We start from the raw sequence: 21,585 nt of genomic DNA, 5'->3' as shown, positions 1-21,585 counted from the left end.
GTATTTGCTTTGTGCCTGTGCTGGAAGCCCGGCCTCTCCCTCTTTGACTCAAAGGCCAGAGCAGGCGATTAGGGAACTCCATCCTGACCTTCAGCAGGGAACATGACCCTGTGCAGCAAATACATGATGAGGGAAACCCTGCAACACATTTCTCAGCCCCACAATTTGCCCTTTACTTCTGCACACAGCTGTAACGCTAAGAAGGGAGCAACAAACACCAAAGCTCACGCTTGAGGGGACGCCTCCTGAACCCCTTCCTTGCTACACCAACTCCAGCCAGCGCCACGGGGAGCAGCCCCAGCCCCCAGGGCAGCGCGGTGCGAGGTGTGCAGCGCAGCGACGGAGGAGGAGGAGCCGCCCGGGCAGGTGTGCCCGAAGCCGGCCCCGGGACGCTGCGAGCCCCGCAGAGGACGGAGGGGATGATGGAGCCGATGATGGAGCCGCTGGCGGCCAACGGCAGCTGCAGGAACGGTGGGTGCAGCCCGGGTTGGGGGGAGCGGGGCTCAGGGGTGCACCAAAGCCAGGGCTGCTCTCTGACAGCGGCCGGTTTTGCAGATGGTTGTTACTCAGTAGGTAACTGCCTCCTGCTTGCTCCCTGTAGAGGTGGAGATGCCCACCTTGCCTATGTAAAGGTGCTCAGCCTTTCAGTGTGGGGCTGTAAGAAAGAAGGGGACAGCCTCTCGAGCAGGGTCCGTGGGCAAGGAGAAATGGTTTCTAACTAAAAGAGGGGAGATTTAGATTGCATAGAAGGAAGAAGTTCTTTTACAATAAGGGTGGTGAGGCGCTGGCACAGGTTGCCCAGAGAGGTGGTGGTGCCAAATCCCTGCAGATACCCAAGGTCAGGCTGGAGGGGCTCTGAGCACCTGGTGGAGCTGTGGGTGTCCCTGTTCATTGCAGGGGAGTCAGACCAGACAGCCTTTGAAGTTCCCTTCCAACTCAAATGATTCTATAAAAACATCCCCCGGTTCCCTGGAAAACAGTTCCACAATGAAGGTTATTTTTCCATTAGAGAAGAAATCTCTTAGGGAATCTACAGAAAAATCATTGGATTTTTTTTCCATTAGAAAAAAATGGATCTAATTTGGATCCAAACCCTCAGCTGTATGTGCAGGGGATGGGAGGAGGCTGCAGAAGACTTAAGGCAGTTTCCTGGGGAAGAATAGGGTGGGACCCAACTCTGGGAGAGCCGTGAGCCATGCACACCTGTCAGCAGAGGGATAATTGTTCCATCCATAATTCCAGTGTGATTTGAGGCAGAAAGTTTGTCATTTACTAGAAACAGATTTTTGTATGATGCTCCTGCTGGGTGCATATTCCAGCAGATCACAGTCACACTGTCCATGCTACACTCCCAGCTCTGATTGCAATAGGAAGATGTGCTGGGTGTGGTAACTCAGCAATTTTCCTACCCACGCACCCATACACTTCAGTGGAAGACTCTGGGGTTTGGTGCCTTTGGTGTGGGCAGGTGTGAGAGGTGTGCCTGCATTCAGCCCTTCCACACCAGCAGGACTTGATGGCAACACTCTCAGACATATGGTCTGATTTTTGGGTGGTCCTCCGTGGAGCCAGGGGTTGGACGTGATGATCCTTATGCGTGCCTTCCAGCTTGGGATATTTTGTGATTCATGAGCATGCAACCGTCCATAAATAGGGGGAATATATCCAACACAGAGAGGGAACTTTAATCTAGGATGAACCTGTTGTCCTCTTATGAGCAATCACATGGCCCCGCTCAGTACACAGAGCTGGGACAGATTCACGGTTACAGAATACTGGCACTGCTCCACATTAAACTCAAACAGATGAGCTGCAGGCAACAGGCAGATCCAGGATTAGGTGGTTGGAAAGCATCAAAGCCTTTGGATCCGTATTGAGCACTGGCAAGGTATAGTTCAACCTCTTAATACTGGAGTTTGGTGGAGAGACTCCAGCACAGATATTTGGAAATTCAGATTAGTTATACTGGTCCTTGGGGCCTTCCAGTTCACAGCGAAGGGCTCTGCAGGCACAGTGTGTCAACACGCTGCTTGAGTTGCATCCCATAAATCTGTCACCAAATGTCCTCCTGCTTCCACACGAGTGCAGAGGTGTCCTGAATATGAGACTTGGATTACAGCATTGAGTGGCACTCTTGATAGCCACATCAGTAATTGTTCTATCTCCATGTTCTCACAGGGTCTCTGCTCAGCATTTCATGCCTTTCCCAACGAGTTGTGTGCCAAGTGGTTGGAGGTGCTGAGCTGGCTGACCCTGGCCATGACAATGGGACTGGGGATACCTCCTGGATAACGCGGCTGGAAAGCAATTATGGATTCTACATTGGCTTGGGCTTGGCTGTCTTCTCCAGCTTCCTCATTGGTAGCAGCGTCATCCTCAAGAAGAAGGGGCTGCTCCGGCTGGTGGAGAAGGGAGGCACCAGGGCAGGTAAGGTTTTGTGAGGGGCAGGAACTACACCTTTACTCAAAGCCTAGCACTCACAGGGCAACACCTCGGTGTACACATGCCAGCCTTTTATCAGCAGGAGAAATAAGGCCTTTTGTGAAATGGGCACCGTAGCACAAAGGTGAAAGTCATCCCCATGCCACAGCCTGGAGCAAGACAGCACAGTTTCATGACCTGACCCCCCAACCCCTTGCTCTCATTTATACATCAGGCAGCTTTGCCACCAAATCCCTGAAACAAGGCTGTGTCTCCATATGCTTGAATTGGATTAGCAAAAGCCATTTACTCATGCATTCCTGCACCCCTGCGATTTGTTAGAACCCTGCTGTGGGTTTTCAGAAGCGATACATCCAAAGTATGTTGCTCAACAACATGTTGGCTGATAACTTTCTTCCAGCACTGAGGTCTTGGGGTGAGGTGTGTGTTTATGGATGGGGATGGTAAAGGAGCATGCCTGAGCTGAGCTGCACTGTGCAATTGGGCACAGCCCATCAGCATGGCAAACATTTTCTCCAGCAGCAGCCTAAGCCCTACCTGGCGGATGACCTACTTACATAACTACTGACAAAATGATGATAATTAAAATACTACTGCTTCCCACCTCTGGTCTAGGAAGTGCTCTTAAGTCATTTTACAAAGGAATTCAATATCCCCATCTCCAACAAAGGCACGAAAAGGCAAAGTGACTGTTAAGCAGCAGGTGAGCAAAGCCACCAGTATCCATCTTCCATCCCCATCCCACACGTTAAGCTGTCCCCACTGCAGCAGTGAACTCACATAGGTTTGATTTTCAGCACTGTATTTGCACACTCATATCAGTGTTGTTTCAGTTGTGGAACTCCCAGCATGATCTTACATTTCAGAGCCAACCGAGTTAAACAAGAACAAACTCCTTCCTACTTGAGGATGTTTTACCAGGAATTAACAACAACAAAAAAAATCACAGCCAACAAGAAAAGTTCTTCAGGGAAAAAAAAACACAGGGAAACAAACCAGCAATTTTACAATTTCTAAGGAACACCAAAGCGTAACATTTAAACTTCATCACTTGTTGAGGAACCAGAAGAAGTTGAATTATAGCAGAAAACAATTCTGCACCTCCTGAACTCTTCTTGTCCGCACCTTGACTGCTCCTTCTCCTACCTCTCCCCTTACTTTCACTCCCAGTATTTCAGCCCCGCTATCTGAGCACATCCTCTTTCTCCAACACAGCTCTAACAGTGTTGTTACCACCAGCTCCTGCTGTCAAACACAGCCTCTCTGACCCAGTACCCTCACAGAGTCAGCAGGCCCAAGCTCCTGCCATAGAACGGCTTGTGGTTAAAGACCAGAGCTGGGTTAGTTCCTGGCACAATGCATCTGTGCTTCCTCATTTATATGCACGCTTTCCTTTATTGAGCTTCAATGCCAGGAATCATTTGTTATCAGAAACAGTCACAAAACGATAACTCCACATAAAGACAACGTTAGGCTGAGGCCCTAAGGCACAAAGCAACATGCAAAGCAGCAGATAACTTACAGATAACTCCAGGACACCTGAAGCCTTCACCACAACAAGACAGCAACACCAACTAATATACCACAGGCTCACACAGTGCAACCAACCAGTTCTCCTCCATAGCCATAACGCACTCTTAAACTCAATTTGGAAAAACTCATCACCTTACCTTAGTGCCCAGATGTGGTTCTCCGTAACAATCCAGTGGGATGCAAGGTCCAGCATAGCAGCTCCACAAAAACAGCCTGTGCATGGGGGCACCCAGTGGGGGGCAGCCACCACCACCCTCAGCCCTTCTGCTCCAGGGTCACCTGGGGAGGGATGTCCAAGCCAAAGCACAGCCAGCCCTTGGGACCTCAGCACAAGATCCATTGATGGCTTTGAGGGCAGAGTCACCACGATGAACCAGCAAGGATCTCCACTGCAGTCGCTTCAACCCATCCAATAACCTGCTGCTTTGGGGCAGTGGGTACCATCCCCATTGCCATCCAAGATTAAGGAGCTGCTTTTGTTGAATTTGCATTGTCCACCCTTAGCTGTCACTTCCTGCTCATGCCTCAATCAGTCACAACTTCTACGTCTGCACCTTCTGCTCCTCCAGGCCATTTTCTCTGCCACGCTCTTCCCATTGTGGCTTACCCTACTCCAGAGGGCCATTTGTCCCCTCTCACTGTTAACTCCTGCCTACTTTGCTTTCCCAGGAGACGGAGGCCATGGCTACCTGAAGGACTGGCTCTGGTGGGCTGGCTTGTTAACCAGTAAGTAGAAGCTGTCTCCCTGGGTTTGCAGCATTTCCAGGGTCTGTCCATGTGAATCAGGTATGAACAAGTCCAGTGTCAATAGCCCAAAGCCTTGTTGTTTAGTTCCCTGCTCCTCTCAAGGCCTGGGGAGGCAGCAAGGTGTACACCTCCCCCACCATCCTGCTGCAGCCCTCCTGCAGGGCTGGTAGTACTCAGCAGCTCCGCTCTGCTTGATCAAAAAACACACAAAGGCAGGAATGAATAGGGCAGCTGGCTGCACCAGGCACAGGGCAAACAGCCTCCTGTGCTTGCCTCAGGAGATTGGGAAAGGTCACTGCTGCAAGAGAGATAACAAGGCGTTGGTAGCAGTTCCTTTCTTAAAGAAAAGATGTTTTCCCTTAGAGCAAGCTTCAAAGCCTTCTTTACATGCTCCAACAGTACAGCATCTTTCCAAACGGGAGCTGCACAAAGAGCAGCAGATTCCACAAGAGGGATTTTCAGAGCTGCCTTTTCCTGACTCTCCCCATAGCAGTAGCGGCTGGAAATGCCTGCACCTTGCTCTGCTCCTCTAGCTCCTGCTGCACAGCTCTGTAAGGAATCACTAAGGGAACCAGAGCAGCTTACCCAGAGACACTTTATAGGTGAGGAGCAGCCTGTGCCCTCCCAGTACTCTGGGGCTCCCACCCACCCAGTAATGACCCAGATGCACTGCAGCTGTGTGCCTGGACTAGTGCTTTAATGAGCTGATGTGAATCAGCTGTGACCCAGCCCTGGCACCTTCAGCCTCTCTGTCTGCATCAGGTTGCATTATGGGGACATTTTCTCCATCTGGCCCTGTTTAGAAGCAGTATGAAGCCCCTCTAGTAAAACCCAATCTCTAGTTTACAACTCTGCAAGAAAAAGCACAAAGAGTGTACTGTAATTCACCAGTGTTTGCTTTTCCTGTGTTTATTCAGTGGGTGGAGGGGAAGCTGCCAACTTTGCTGCCTATGCCTTTGCTCCTGCGACCATTGTCACACCTCTGGGGGCCCTCAGCGTGCTCATAAGGTGATGTACGTGCCCGTGGTTTGCAGCTGGGCTTTTTTGTTCACCTGCTTGTCTGTAAGACAGGAATACTTGGAGTAATGTGAAAGTGACTTATTCTGCCTGGAGGAAAGAACGTCTTCTACAAAATACACCAACCATTGCTGTCTTTTGGGAGATCACCCAGAAAACACTGAATTAAGTGCCATGCCCTTGAAATGCTGCATGTGGATGTGAATAGCAGCTGCATGCAAGTCATGTTAAATTGCTGCAATTAGCAGTGTGACTTCTTCCATTATCTTAGCTCTTCAGCCAGTAAAATGATTTTTTTTTCAGTAATAAACGGCACTAAAAAATCTAAAAATGTCAAAAATATTACATTTGTTTTTAATTTTATCTCTGTGTTTGCCTTGTGTGGTTACTGAGCTTTTAGGTTGTTCTGAGTCAGTGTTTTCATGCGGTTACTAAAAGGGCTCCGGGCACTGAAGGTTCTGTGGAAGTTCTGTTACTGGGAAATGCAGGAGCAAACAGAGACTGCTGTGGTGTGCTGTCCTGGATTGTTTCAATGTCATGGAAAACAACTCCTTTTTTTTTTTTTTTTTTTTCCTCCCCAGACATATTTACAGCCCCATTATGTTCAAGTCTCTCTGGGGCTTAATATTTCTGATGATTAAAATTAATGTAGCTGTTTTGTGGTTTGATTTTTTTTTTCTCTCTATTGCAATGGTCCTCGACTTCACTTCTTTGAACACGAAAGGTTTCTTCATGCCCAACAGCTCATGAGTGAATTAGGAAACCCTGGGAATGTCTCCCAGGACATGCTGGCACATTCAGCATTTTTTCACCTTGCTGATACATGAGCTGCGGTCTTCAGGGCTGCAACTCTGCAAGTTCCGCTGTCAGCAGATGCAACATGAATGTGTAATAACATGCAGGAATCCAACAAATGTGTTCCAAATTGATGTCCTTGTATCACGTGTTTTACATCAGTTTAGCTGCTGTTTCCTCTTTAAAGGACTTTAAAGTACCAGCAGCCATTGTTTTTCTGTCCCATGCAGTGCCATCCTATCTTCGTATTTGCTGGGAGAGCGGCTCAACCTGCTGGGAAAGCTGGGTTGCATGCTGAGCCTCGTGGGCAGCACTGTGATGGTGATACATGCCCCGGAGGAAGAGGAGGTCACCACTCTGGATGAAATGTTGTTTAAGCTGAAAGAGCCAGGTACGCAGGTGGTCGCGTTTTCTCCCTTGTGGTTGGGCAGTAGTACTGCTCTGACCCCATGCCAACTCATGTTCCAGTTGTTGTTTCTTTGTTTCTTTCCCCCATCCAGGCTTCCTTGCCTATGCTGCGGTCCTTTTGGCTGTCTGCTTCCTCCTCATCTTATACCTCGCACCTCGCTACGGCCGGAGCAACATCCTCATCTACCTCACCATCTGCTCTGTTATTGGGGCCTTCTCCGTGTCCTCGGTCAAGGGCCTGGGTATTGCCATCAAGGGATTCTTTGCTGGCCAGCCTGTGCTGCAGCACCCATTGACATGGATCCTGGTCATCACACTGGTGGCATCCATCACTACACAAATTAACTACCTCAATAAGTCTCTAGATATTTTTAACACCTCTTTGGTGTTTCCCATCTACTACGTGCTGTTCACCACCATCGTCATCACAACTTCCATCATTCTCTTTAAAGAATGGGTGGCCATGACTGTAGTGGACATCATTGGGACAGTCTGCGGCTTCCTAACCATCATTTTGGGAGTGTTTTTACTTCATGCCTTCAAAGACATGGATGTCAATTTAGGGAATCTGCCACAGGTCCTCCAGAGTGAACAGGAGGCACCGGTCACCCGAGATGACAAGAACATCCTGATAGAGGTGGACAACTCCAGCATCGCTCCGGAGGATAAACCCAAAGTATTCATGATCTATACCTAGCACACTATATTCGAGGGTTTGGAGGTGGGGCATAAAACTAATCTGAGTGGGTTGTTGCCAGAATTCCAGATGCTATTGAGGAACTTAATAATGGAAAAGCAAAAATTAAAACCAATGGCGTCTTATCCAAAGCTTGGCAGAGTTAAGCCAAGACTTTCACTGGGCTCGCACTGGATCTTTGTGATGGCGTGGCAGCAATTGTCACCAGGCTTTAATATGCACAGCCTCTGAAAATCCTCTTGAAATGAGGTACTCCCAGGACAAAGCCCCTCTTCAATGCCCCTTGCCATCTCTTCTTGTTGGCAGGGCTAGTTTTTACTCTGTACTCCTTCCCTTGGGTAGAGATATCATTGACGTATTTATTTCTAGGCCTTGATCGATTCACTGATTACTGTTTTTGTGTTGCTTTTGTTTTCCATTCTAGGCACTTGCATGAACTCTAAAATACACAACAATATCTCAAACGAAGGCAAAAAATGAGGACTGAATGGTGTATTCCTGCTAGTCACATTCTGCTTATCCATGTTCAATCATTCTGCAACTATGGATGAAGAATATTGGTAAAATATGGTGAATTTTGGAATAAGTGTCAGGACCCAAGTCATAACATGTTTATATGGGATTGTGGCAGATAAATGATTTTACAGTTTTGTCTGTAAGGTGCAGGAGCTTCCCTGCAGCACAGTGTTAATTAGTTTTATTCTACTTTTTTTTTTTTTTTCTATTAGAAACTGCAGTGCCCAGACTGCAGTGTTGCTGATAGTGAAGCCACTGGGCCTGATGCAGACCTCACCCAAATGAGCAAGGGGCAGACCCTGCTCAGGCTACATTGCTTCAGCAGGTTAACCCCCTGTCAGGAGAACTAACAACTTCTGTAACCCTTCCTGGTGACTGATGAAAAATGCTTTCAGCCTGAAAGACCAAGTGGGTGAATGTTTCAAAGCTGCTTTTCTTAGCAGGTATCATGACCTCTCAGCTCACCTTCAGTATTCCCTTGTATTTGGATCATGGGTGGGGATGCAAGGATGGGAGCCCACTGGGCACAGCAAACCCTAACCCAGCTGTGCCAAGCTTACTCAGTCCAGAGTTACTTACCCTGGACCAGGACATGTACCTACACAGACCCAGTTTTAGGTTGTCAGGCTGTCATTGAATAAATCTGACTTGAGGTTGGGGCAGGGAGGATGATGCAATCTCTTATTTTAATAACATTTCAGTACTTTTTTTTTTTTTTTTTTTTTTTTTTCTGAACGTGGAAAGGGAAATAAAGGCTTTTTCTAAAAACCCTTGAAGGTGGACTTAATGACTTCGCTGATATTGCTGAAGGAAACTAGCGCCCTCGTTTGGTTTTGCAGGAAATAATCCAAGTAACACTAGCTTTAATTTCTGCATCCTAATTGGTTTAATGCTTTACACATTTTATTCTAGAAATAGGCTGCAAATAGGCCTCATCCTTCTCAGTGCCTAGAACTACATTTAAGGAAAATGATTCCTCCAGAAATCCTGCCATCTCTGCACAAAAGGCACATTCAGAAAGAAAGACTGAAGTAATGCAATATCACAGCAACAGAACACTTGTTAATGACAACCTGACAAATTTATTAAAAACTAGGCAAAAGGCACAATGAATTGCATTCTTCAAGTATTTGCATAGATGCACAGAGAGCATTGTTGTAAACCTTTAGTATGTGGACGTAGAAGAAAGTGAGACGTATTTTTGTATATGTTCTTCCAAGTTACATTGCCTTTAAAAAAAAATACCATATTTTAGCAGCTTTTACTCCTCCTGCAGTTCCTGTTATCATGCACTCATCTGGTGCACATGCGAAAATTTAGAAGGACATAAACATACCTTTTTGAAATTTTATAATATTCCAGTAACAAAGGATTCCATCAGGATTTCCATTAGCTTTGTGGGTCTGGCGACATTTTTTAAAAGCTTGAACCTATGCTCACATGAAATGCACTGAAAACATTCTTTTTGGTGGTCATGTGATGAAGGTCACAGGCTGTAGCAGAAACATACTGCTATCTGCAGATATAAGATGGAGTTCCTATGTTTGAATCTGTACTACAGCGAGCACCGTATGCACCCAAGTTACTGCAAATTAGATGTCAGGGCCCCTGCCTATGAGCAGTAAAACAACAAATTTTGGGGGGGTTTAATATGTAAAATACCCCATCTACAGAAAAAGAATATACATATATCAACATTAGAAAGGCAAAGTCTTTCACTCGCCGTCCCTTATTTCAGAGAGGAGTAATTTAGGTTGTTTTGTTTTCCAGGCATACAGAAGGTAAGAAAAGGTCCAAAATGATCAAGATAATGAATAATTAACCAGTAATTCAAGACAGATCCTGTATACTTCTTCCTTGTGAAGAAAGAGGTAGTAAAGTTGCAAAAACTGATGTGGCTTCAGTCATCCTATAGCTATATTGTTACATATAGCTTAATGAGTGCTCAGGCTTTAGCTGTTGTTGTTTTGCTTTTCCTAATTAATAGTACTTCGGGAAACACAACCAGCAGAACAAAAATATTCTTCTTTAAGCCAAGAATATGATTTTTACATATTCAGCACCAATTACGCTATTTGAGGAGCTGTCCATGAAATATCAGACACAACACAGTGTTATTGTGACCATAGCTCCAGAATTCCCTGTGTTCTCCTAGGAATAATAAAAGGAAATAATAACTTTAAAAATGGCATTAAAAAAAGGTCTTATTTTAAATCCTGAGGAAAAAAAAAAAGAAAAAAATGTAAAAAAGCCCAAACCATTAGGAGAAAAAAAAAAATTCACAAGGGAGGGTCCTGAGGGTCAGAACTATCAATCAGCTGCTTAAAGTGCACGCGGACAGCTCTCTCCATCCAAGCCCTTGAGAAGGAAAAACTTGGAGTAAGCAAAGCTGCCCTACAAAAGCACCATGTGTGATTACTATTTCTGCTGTATTACCACGTGGTCAACATTAGAGTAGGTTTCTTACTGGTATGAGGAGTAGTCAGCTCGTGCTGAATTACTGCTCAGCATAGACCAAAAGCCTGAAGAGATGCATGCACAAGTGTCAATTGATTTTCTGTGGTACCATGTGGTGGGGAGGAGGTTTCAGCACTGGCTGTTGCTGAGCTTCCTTCTGGCCATTAGCTCCGTGTCTTGGGCGGAGAGCGTCCCAGTCGTACCTTGGCTGTGTCCCAGTGACACAGATGAGAACGTAAAGACCATGCTGCGGATGCTGTCAGGTCCTACAGCACCAAGGCAAGGAGTGCTGGAAGACTGACAGGTTGCAGAGGGCTTGCTGGAGAAAGTTTTATGGAGAAAATAATGAATCTGCTCTATTAAAGGTCACCAAAATCCAGAGTGACTTTAACCAGGAATATTTCCTTGGTTTGCTCTCTGTTGTGGCCCAGCTTGCTGGCCACTGTAAACTGTGAATAAACAGAATAAAATTATCAGCAGCTGCCTCCTGCTCTCCCAAGAGGCAGTGGTTTCTCTATAGCACCACTGATTGCTCCTGCAGCTGCCTGGATGGGCTGAGGAAGCCAATAGGGCTAGTTCATCGATGAAAGCCTATCAAGGCCATCACCTGCACTCCCTGGAAACACTTAAATAACTGCTAAAAAACACATGAAGCCCACATTGCCCCATCCCTGCATTGAATATTGCACAATAACATATAAATACCATATAAACAAAGTGTCCCTATAAGGAAAAGGCTATTAACAGAGAGAGGAGGTTTCAGCTTGGCATGTACCGGCTCACTTCCCAGGTGCACTCCTGCCAAGCCTGCCTGCAGCCTCTTGAGTCACATAGGAAACAGATAAGGCTAAGGGAGAAGAACTGACAAAAAACCTGTGGCCCATGAAAGTTTTTCTGGGTGATGAAGGCCACCCAGTCCCTCATGAAGGTCAGAGCCAGTTGGGAATAGGCCGGTTCATGGCTGTGCACCAGAGCTTGGCTGTCCCCTTCTCAAGGTGTTTGCTGCTCCAGCTGTCCCAACACCAGTGTTCTGAATGAGATGGAAAACAGGGAAAAGAGACAAGGGTGAGCACAGATGACAGAGAAAATGCTGCTCAGTACCTTTCCTGATGCTATAGCAGGCCGGAGGAAGGCTGTTCTCACTCACACTGCACACTTTCCCGAATGGATCGTGTAGGAAACTGCTACTCTCTGCCCACAGCATGATGATGTTCGTGCAGGATTTGCACTTTGACATCTAGCTTCAAGTATGTTGCAGGCAGCACCTGTGATGTGTGGAGTGGAGGTATTCTTTGCTAAGAAGTTCAGTTTGCAGGGAGCTGAACTCAGCTACTCAAAGTCTCTTATCTGTTGTCCTTATTTTGGGAATTGTTCCTCAGGGAAAGCATATCAGAGGGGCTGGAGAAGGTTTCTGATCCTCTCTGTGGTCCTCAAGTCCGGACCTTCCTGGTTTGCTGCTCTTCACTCACCTTTTTGCGTCACCCCCTCTGCCCCATTCACATGAAACCTTAATCTGAGGAAGCGCCCTGGGATGTGGAGAAGTGAATCAGTTGTTCCAGAGCATGGCATGGCTGTTCACAGCACCTGCACTGAGCAGCTCTTGCAGCCTGATTCCACTGAGGATTAGTCAGTTTTGCTGCAGAATTAGGACCAGGTGTATTGTTTGACACAGTAAATGTTTAACAGGGAACAAGTGAAAACAGCGGCCTCTGCAGCAAAGCCCACCAACCCAACAGCCCTTCTGTTTGCCATGCACCATGGCTGCACAAGATTACTCCCCAGACAGCTGTGCTGTTCCTCGTTGGTGCCCACCTCTGCCACAGGCTGAAGTTGTCCTGGGATCCTAGGCCGAGCAGGAGGCAGTGGGATGGCAGGGCCGTCCCCAGGCCGCGCTCTGGACCTGCTTGGGACCGGGTTGGCTGGCAAAGCTCTTTGGGGTGGCCGGGGCCTAGAAATGTCCTGCACAAGAAATAAACAGTTTTGAGTTGTCAGACTGGAAAGATAGCCAACCTGAAAGCAGAGAGAACATTTACATTCATTTCACATGGCCTGGGCTTCTGAACGTGGCCACAAGTACGTGTACACAAGTACACAGACCTATCTTTAATTTTTGGGAAGTCAGCTTTGGACCTCGCCCCAGTGACAGCACAATCTAATAGCTGTACAATGCAAAGCAGGAAGGATCTTACAGACTGCGCAGGAGGCACCATCACACCTCAGCCTGTAGCCTGAGACAAAGGACCAAAGGCAAAACCATGATTGCCTCCTGACTGACATTTCCTCTCTGGCACAGGGAAGGAGTGCAGGCTGCTGCTATGGCTTATAACATGCAGGAGATCAGTGGTTTTCAACCTGTAGTTTTTCAGCTATCAAGTTTCATGAAGACCAGATGGTCTTAGGCTCCTGGGCAGCTGGCTTCAAACCAAGGATGAGCAAACGGGGTGACATGGTTACCCTGCTCTGCCTCCTAAATGGAGCTGTAGAGTGAAAGCACATCATACTCTAGCTACTAAGGGATCCAGAAGTCTTGAGGCTTGAATTTTGCAAGTAGTGGGGAAACTATGTTGCAATCCTCTTAATTAATCACATTATCGATTCATTTGAGTTTTGAAATGAGTTTCACATGCATACATTCACTACATGATAGTGAACTTCACATAGGATATACAGGCACATACATACAGTGACTGTAAATTGTATGTGCATGTACATGTGTGCCCCTACACAAACATGCAGCCTTCCACCCACCTACATTGTTATTATTTTGTTTGTGCACACAGCTGTCCACAATAGGATACTCTAAGCATTATATTTTCCATTTGTCTAATGAATTTCAGCATAAAGTATGCCCTGGGGAGAAGTTACCCACATAAGAGCTGTCTGCCTGTTGTTGCTTAGTTTCTATGCTAAGTCTCTGGCTTACAGGTGTTGATTTAATAAACACAGCTGCACTCACAACTTGGAGGGCACCCAAAAACCTTGCGGCCTCCTCAGACAATGTATAAACACGATGCTCAATGGCTGCATCAGCCAATGTTTGGGGATCCACTGCTCTCCGTGGACTGGGGGAGGAATGAAGCAGGCCAAAACCCCGCAGAGCACCAGATCCAAAGAGCTCTTACTGGGATGGTGAGTGAGCAAGTCTGATAGATACTGTAAATGTCTAGGAAGGACACTGACACTAGCAAACAGTGAAATTAATGACTTCCTCTCTATCTTCTGGATCTTGTGGCTCTTCTCCAACCCAAGAATGACAAGGTTGCTTTTCAAAACCCAAGGGCAAGTGTCCCATCAAGTAGGTCTGATATCAAAAGGCTGGATGCGTTGGAGAAGGAACACAATGGAAACGGTGAGGAACTTGTCAACAAGCAGCTGGGAAGGATATCTATTCCTTATTGATTAGAGTCAGTTTCCTGCTTTTGTTTTAGTTTTCTTTCCTCTTGAAGTGCTGGCCGTTCATAGCAACAATGGAGCTAGAAACAAATCTCATTCACTAAAATAATTTTGGCTTTGTTTTCTTCTATATCCTTTGGAGAGGCTGCCAGGGAGCCAGCCTCCTGCTTTCCCTGTAACTAAGGCCCTTCTCTGCTAGCAAGGGAATCTTTTGGTAAAATGGGTTTAAGTCAGTCTGGGTGATTTGCAATTTTTTCCATAAGAATGTAGAATCTTTATTAATCTTAGAATAAAACTTCCAGTGAGAAAAGCAAATCAATTCCCTACTGCCTTAAAAACCTCAAAGTAACCTTGTGGCTAGGATGCTCACATAAGACAGGGTTTATTCTGGGTTAAGTCTTGTTTCCTGTGCAACATACTAATGGTCCCGTTTTTGCTCCATATCAAAATAAAAACTAAATTTGTTCCATGCATTTTTGTGAAACAAAATTTGTTTGTTGCTGATACTGATAAAAAAAAAAAAAGGCTTACAAATAATTATGAACACTTTAAATGCCAGAGTTTATGCTGACTTGAGACAAAGAAACATCTTCTATCTGCCCAAGGCTCCCAAGGCTTTAGTCCACGAGTGGCCAAATGCAGTATACCTTGGGGATTATCTCAAAGAATAGAGGTCCTGGTACTGAGCCTCAGACTTACCACTGATTGGAGATGACCAAAGGGCTTCTTTTCAGGCAATAAAATCGAGCTATGCTATGCTATCTTAATGAAAAACCTGCACAGCTCTTTGCTTCCAGGTGTGTTATCTATTTGATTTGTAGATTAAAAAAATCTTCAGATGACCTTGGTAAAGTGAATACTACTTTGTGATCCAGACTGCCTGACTCCAGGTGTGGGTCAGAAAGGGAAATGAAAAAGAAGCAATTGTGTATTCTAAGCATCCAGTGGTGGTCATTGTTAGCTCCACGACAAAGCAAGGACCACTGATAACCACATTCCACCAACACCATCTGGTTAAAAACGCTTCACTCAGACCAAGCCTCCCACCAAACCACACCTGCAGATCAGCAGCACAACTTCATACCTGAGAGCTGGGGGACGTGGGAGCTGGAGGGGCTGGCCGGCTCGGGGGGGTCCGCCGGGGCACATCCTTTGCCAGTGCTGGATGCACCGGCCCAGCAGGACCCCTCGTACCATAGTTGTAGCTGGTGGAGAATGCAGACTGCTGCTGCGTGTTCATTTGGAGGCAGGGAGCTGGTTGGGGAGGAGGTTTTGATGGGATTTCAGGGAAGCCAATCACCTGTGCAGAAGACCCAGAAATCCCAGGAATTAGGTTATGCCTGTTTCAAACATCCCCTTCACTTTGTGCTATGCTTTTGAGGATCTACACAAGATCTTTGAGCCACATAGCGGGAAATACTGACTGCAACAGCTGTATGTGTTATATATGTCCAGCAGGTGCCAATTACATATACTGGGACAACTTAGAATTGTGAAGCAGAAAGAGGAGTCAAAAGAACAGAGTAACAGAGGCGTTAGCACTGTAAATAATGCTTGCAAATCACTCCAGGGCTTGCAATTTTTGCAGTTTTGAAAGAGGGGATGTGACAGGAGAAGATCCACGAGGACAGACATGTGGCCACAGGGCTGGCTGGGTCCCACCTCTCTCCCTGCAGGAAATGGTTGGAAATACGTGCTACATTCAGCTACCATTGACTTTCAGCTGTGGTGCACATCTGTCTAATTTCCTCATCCTTTGGAGAAACCACCCCTGAACTGCAGTGCGAGAGGGAACCACATCTCGCCCTGCAGGGCAGCTGCAACTCTCATGGGGAGGTGGAAGTGACATTGTCTCTACCTTCCTCTGCTGTTGGGGGGTTCTCAGCTTGAAGGCAGGGTTTGCATGGCCGTTTCCAGAGGTGTCACTGGACATGAGACAAAGCAAAAAAAGAGTTATTTACTGGATGTATTTTCTCCTTTTTCTTCACATATTTTAACCAAAATTAAAAAATGAGAAGAAAATAATGACTATGCCAACACACCGATACAGTTATATTCTTAACAACCACTGTGATTTCTACTCTGTGGGTGGGTAAAAGCAGACAAAGCACGGCACTGGCTATTTACCTGATCTGTGGAGGCTTCTTCAGAGAACAGATGACAAGTTTGTTCCAGCACTTCAGATAATAGAACAAAAGCATGATTCCAATGAGAAGAAGAATGGAAGCCAGGATGGCCAGAGCTATCCCTACTGCTGAAGAGCCTGAAGGGCAAGAACATACAAGTTAATTAAATGGGAAATCCTCTGTTCCCAGTCTATCCCAAGTCTTTCTGAAATGCCACCACAGTGTTAGTTCCACTCACCTTCTGGTGAGGGAGGGCCACTGTCCAAGCTTCCTCCCCTCCCCTGCTTGTTGCAAAACGGGGGGGCCCATCCCGGGTTGCAGTGGCAGTTCTTGTTGTTGTTGCAGACCTGAAGCAGGAATACTCAGAGACTCAGTGCAGTGTTTAAACTGATTCTGTGCAACAACTGCTATTTGCTTCCTATAACCTCAATGACCATATAAGAGGGAAAAGACTGGGAGTGACAGTGGAGTGAATCCTGCTCTTTGTCAGGCACATCCTGGGGCCTCTTGAGCTACTCAAGGCACACACTGCTGCATGCTTAGCACTTGTTTCCTAAATGGACCATGGGGTTAGAGAGACGCTGATGTTCTGTACTAGAAGCACCAGCAAAAGCTCTAAAATATTCTCATCAGCCTTTTCTTTTCATTCTCTGGGGGAATAGCAGAGCAGAGTTTGGGATTAACTGTTCCAAATTAGACTTTTTACTATGCTTTTCCCCAAGTCTGATTTTTTTCATTTTTTTATTTTTTTTATTAAATCTAAACTGGGCCTTGAAGATTAGACCAGAAAATGCAAGCATGAAATGTAGGTGCAAACTAATAATTAAGGAGCAGAAGACCAGACCAAACCTAAGCAGGGTATCAGAACTGAGCCAAACCATCCACAAATGAACAGCAGCCCATCCTGCTTCAGGCTGGAACAGAAACAAAAAGGAGGCACCTACCCCATTGCCATTGCACTTTGCGCTACAGCTTTCAGACTCAAAAATGATGGATGTGTTCTGACAGCGTCCCTCAAAGCAAACCTGCAGAGAAAGGATCCCAGAACTCAATGTAAGCTCATTAAGTTACATACCAGGTGACTGCCTAAGCAAACTTTTAACTGCTACCCTATAACTCAGCTAACATGCATAGGAGAGAAGAGTGGGAGCTCAGAAGTCAATAGTTCAGTCCTATCTGTGTGGCAAATCTGTGAAGCTGTTGGATGTCTTGATTTCTAATTGTGTGTCTCACTTCTAAAACAATCTCAGCAAACTAGCAACCCCCAGATCTTGCTTTGGCCTCAGGCTTCATCTAGCAAAGCCTTAAGGGATGACCTTCGGTGTATATTCTTCCACTACTCAGAAACTCCTAAGAAATTGATTTCCAACAAACATAAAAATCCCCTAGAAAGACATTAAACAATAGAAATGAATGCCTTAATAATCAGAAAGCACTTTCCAGGTGGGAAAGTGATACCTTGAACCGCCCCAAACCATTACGAGCAGGAACTGTACCTACATGGTGGCTCCCACATTTTGTTCCTGTCAACACCAAGGCAGGGTCCAGCATCTCCTTTTCTTCATTCTCAAATCTGTACACGTGGGTCCCTCGGCATCTCACCTGCGTCCTCTGCAGGGAGATAGTTGTGTCTATGGGCACGGCATTGGACAGCACAGGTCTGGAAGCAGAGCTCTGGCACTGGATCTTCCCACATTTAGCATCTCTGATTTCAAAGGAAAGGCTAAGTGAGTTTTTCTGGCTAGATGTATGTTTTGCAGGCTTCAGATTTGCAGGTGAATTAAAGCAGCAGTGTGAGGCATTGCTCAATGGCAAAAGAGCAAGCACCTCCAAAGAGCCAGCCCAAGCACTAGTGTTTGATGGGTATTGACGGTATCTACCCACTGTATCTGGAGGTAGACCAGCCTCAGCAAAATCACAGAGCATGTTGGAAAGCTACATTTCAGCTTAAAGAATTGAAAATCCCATCTTTCTGCGCCTTGAAAAAGTATCAGCTAGCTTTTTTTAAAGGCAAAATGTAGGGGAAAATGGTAAATTTAATGCTTCCAGTCCTACTAGGAGGCAGCTGGTTTCCCAGGTTTGAGAGAGAGACGGAAGCCAAAGCACGGCTCAGTTTAGTCTACTGGCCCATAATTCTGTAAGATATAAAAACATCTTCTCCAGACAGCAACTCTCAGTTGCCATGCTTTCTACCTTTTCTCACATTTCCTGTAGTTCCCGTAGACATCCTTCCCACAGTTCCCGTAGACATCTCCAGCAGCATTGACTTTCTCAAAGCAAGCGTCTGGTGCTGGCCATGCTCCTGCATGAGAGAGATTCATGTGGCTGCTTCCTGCAGGACCCAGTAGCCAGCTCACCCTATGTCAACTCAGTCCTTTATCTGACATGGTTTGAGCATGGGAAATTTTTGCTGCCTCCTTCAAGCAAGTAAAGTGGGAGAAAAAGCTCCTCAGGCTTTGTCACTGAGAGCACATATGTAAGGTACTACTGCCATACACTGAGTGAATAACAGCAGGATATTATATAGTATTGTATGTTCAAAGAACAATAGATTTCACTGCAAGTAGTGTCCTTACCTGGCCCCCACAGCTGCAAGCACTGGTCTTTGTATGTGAGACACATGCCATTGTAGCAATACGCCTTTCCTCCTTCGCAGGAAGCCCCATCAATTTGGTACGAGTTGGAGGGGCAGAACGGTGACTGGCCAGTGCAGTACTCTGGGAGGTCACACAGTCCTGACTTTTCCCTGCAGAGAGTTCCTGGAGACATCAACTAAAATGATACAAAGGGAGGAAAATGGAATTATGGCTTGGCTTATTGGTGGTTTCATGTGTGCACAATCTCTGTACCCAATACATCCCTTCATCCACCTCACATTAGGTTTTCTGAAGTCAGCAGTGATCCAAATGACTCTAACTTCATTAATTGAGTGAGCTGTGTACAATTAAATTAGTGACCATATCCCTTCTGTAGGTAAGGGTGAGAGCATGCAGAGAAAATGAGGCTGTCAGATCTCAAGGGGACATTGATCCACCTCCCTCTACTCAAGGGTAGGATCTGATTCACCTAAACCATGTCTGACATGTTTGTGTAATCTATTCTAAAAATCCTCCCTGTTTGCGAAGCGTGTTTCAGTGTCTGTCATCACTGCTGGAGACATTTTCCTAACGTGTAACTTATGTCTCCAGCTGCTATGAGTTTACCATGGACACAGATGGAAGGACATACACAGTTACATCCAGGAGGTTTATTTAAGTCTTTTGTGAAAGGAGTGAGAGTCCAAATGGATTCCTGGAAAAAAAAAATTTCACCTGGTTGGGATAGGTCACTAAAAGCATGCAATACATATGCAAACATTAAATAAACTGAAGAGAAATGTTTGCCTATGTTCATTCCAGAGAATCGGGGGTCAAACATTAAGGTCTTTGGCTCCTAAATCAGAAACTACTTTTCACAAGCCCCAGTGATACAGAAACACTGTATGATCCCTATGTCTGTCCTGTCCTGCACATTTACAGCCTTGGGACCACAGACCAGATCTACACACACCACTGTGCAAATGCACGCAAAGATTTTAGGAAAATCCAGCAAGCCCACCTTGCACTCGTGACAGCAGCTGCCATGGGCACACTCAGCACCCAGCTTCAGGGAGCAGTTGATGGCATTGCAGCAGGGATTATTGCATTCCTGGAAGAAAGCAAGATGTAGCACAGTTTGTTTACAAGTCAAGTTCAGGACAAGAATGCATCAGAGCATCAAGGTGAGAGGGTGACACTAATCTGTTCTTGCACAAGATGAATTATATTCAGAGTGTCAGCCTTCATTCCACAATATATTCTTCAAACTCAGCATTTGCTGGATTAGAGTACTGCATATTCATATCCTCTGCTGGATGGATTGGTACTAAAGGCTAAGCCTATTACCTCTGATGAGTCAGGGCTGCTGGTTTCAGCTCCCTTTTGACTTACTAGTCAAAGTCTGGATTTGGAGAAGCAAGATGCAATTCTATGAGAAGAGAAAAGCCCCATCCTTACAAAGAGTGGAGCTGTAAAGTGCACTTTACCTACATGCATGAAAATGCGATGTGTAAAATCAATTTGTTTTTTTTTTTTTTAATGAAGTTTCCATCACCTCTGTTTTATCATGGATTGTACCATGTTATGTGATGCATTATACTGTGCACTATAAGTTTAGTTAGATATGTTACTTTACAACCTTTATTTACATTGCATATGCATTTACATACAGGGCAGAAATGCTTATCTCCTGCACAAACAAAAGCTGTTTACATATCACATAATTGTATTTGCAAAGTATATAATAAAATCATTGTGTCCCAGCTAAAAGTCAGATGGTTCAATGTGAACAACTGTTACCTCCACCTCTCCACAGTCACACTCCTCCCCCTCTTCCAAGTAGCCATTTCCACACTTCCTCCCTCCATACATCCTCTTGGTATCTGGCATGTTGGAGAGGCACATCCCTCCACCTGAGTGCAGATACTTTTCCAGCTCTCTCCTGTTGCACTGGTTGAACACCTTGGGGAATGGATGCCTGAATATGAACAGTGCAGAAAAACATCATGACAGATCCAGGCAATGGTTCAGAGCACCAAAAGTAATCACATACCAGTCCTAAAAGTGCCAGAGAACACCATTCCTCCTCTTAAATCTATGAAACTGTTTAAAAATTGATTGTGGTTTTGTGTGCCTGTTCAAAATGAGATCCACTTGGGTTTCATTTGGAAATGAGGTGAGATTGTGCAACAGAACAGTCTAGTAATAGAATGGCCTTTAAAAACCAACTTTCCTGAAACAAAATGTGTTGAGTTAGACTTCACTCGGAGAGCTGACAAGGACAGCAGTCCTTACCTGCTCAGCACTGAAGCCATGGCTTACTTCTAATCTAAAAATATGAGAATCAGCACTTGGACCGTGAATAACCACTTGTGAATTTAGCTGCTAAAAATAATGTTTCCTTTTTTGTTTTCACTGCCTCATTGCAAAGGACTTGAATATGTTCTCTTGCATGAATTATGAATTTTCTTTGCATCTATGCTTGAATCTATACACTCTATTTATGGCCATACATGTGTCCATACATCCTGTGTTGAATGTCTGCCTGTATGCCAGTATGTTGGCAACATTCATCTGAACATTTTTCCGTATTTGGAGGAAATAACTCACATAAAAGAAGTTATTTAATTGAGACAATTTTGTTTAGAACTGCCAAAGAGGAAGACTTGAAGAAACAGCAAACATGGCTTTAAGTGAATGGCTTTGGCTAGCAACTTTACGTGACTGAAATACGGAAGCTGTTGTGGTTCCTCATCCAGAATGAGCTCTGGAATTCCTGTGGGTTTCCGAAATCACTCACTTCCCTTTTCTCTAAGGAAGAGCTATTCCTTCCCTTTCAATGGCTTTCCATGGCTCACTGAAACCAAGCTGTATGCTC

At 45.5% G+C, this 21,585-nt stretch overlaps 2 protein-coding genes across 6 annotated transcripts in view; one reads left to right on the top strand and one right to left on the bottom strand.

Moving 5' to 3' along the window:
* NIPAL4 (NIPA like domain containing 4) lies at positions 101-8,850 on the top strand. 2 transcript variants are annotated; one of them, XM_021410884.1, is made up of 7 exons: positions 101-471; positions 2,179-2,427; positions 4,645-4,701; positions 5,640-5,730; positions 6,765-6,925; positions 7,035-7,618; positions 8,064-8,850. In XM_021410884.1, the coding sequence occupies exons 1-7, from the start codon at positions 420-422 to the stop codon at positions 8,073-8,075; spliced, it is 1,206 nt and encodes a 401-aa protein (XP_021266559.1). In that variant the 5' UTR covers positions 101-419; the 3' UTR covers positions 8,076-8,850. The 2 variants fall into 2 exon arrangements, with proteins under 2 accessions (XP_021266559.1, XP_021266558.1); XM_021410883.1 differs by having other exon boundaries at positions 7,035-8,850.
* Positions 9,014-21,585, bottom strand: part of ADAM19 (ADAM metallopeptidase domain 19) — a 31,055-nt gene continuing 18,483 nt past the window's right edge. The window contains exons 12-24 of one of the 4 annotated variants that reach the window (XM_021410658.1): positions 20,508-20,685; positions 19,729-19,818; positions 18,708-18,903; positions 18,325-18,433; positions 17,632-17,836; positions 17,076-17,156; positions 16,370-16,478; positions 16,133-16,268; positions 15,864-15,930; positions 15,090-15,305; positions 12,425-12,571; positions 11,760-11,877; positions 9,018-11,642 (exon numbers count right to left, since the gene is read on the bottom strand). In XM_021410658.1, coding sequence (XP_021266333.1) covers positions 11,797-11,877; positions 12,425-12,571; positions 15,090-15,305; positions 15,864-15,930; positions 16,133-16,268; positions 16,370-16,478; positions 17,076-17,156; positions 17,632-17,836; positions 18,325-18,433; positions 18,708-18,903; positions 19,729-19,818; positions 20,508-20,685 — 1,615 coding nt within the window. In that variant the 3' untranslated portion in view covers positions 9,018-11,642; positions 11,760-11,796. Of the gene's footprint in view, positions 12,572-15,089; positions 15,306-15,863; positions 15,931-16,132; positions 16,269-16,369; positions 16,479-17,075; positions 17,157-17,631; positions 17,837-18,324; positions 18,434-18,707; positions 18,904-19,728; positions 19,819-20,507; positions 20,686-21,585 lie in introns of all 4 variants that reach the window. The other 3 variants (XM_021410657.1, XM_021410659.1, XM_021410655.1) reach the window with 3 other exon arrangements.

This window comes from Numida meleagris, chromosome 12, assembly GCF_002078875.1.
Source record: "Numida meleagris isolate 19003 breed g44 Domestic line chromosome 12, NumMel1.0, whole genome shotgun sequence".
Lineage (NCBI taxonomy): Eukaryota > Metazoa > Chordata > Aves > Galliformes > Numididae > Numida > Numida meleagris.
Note: the sequence above shows the minus strand (reverse complement) of the source record. Positions and strands in the feature narration are given on the sequence as shown.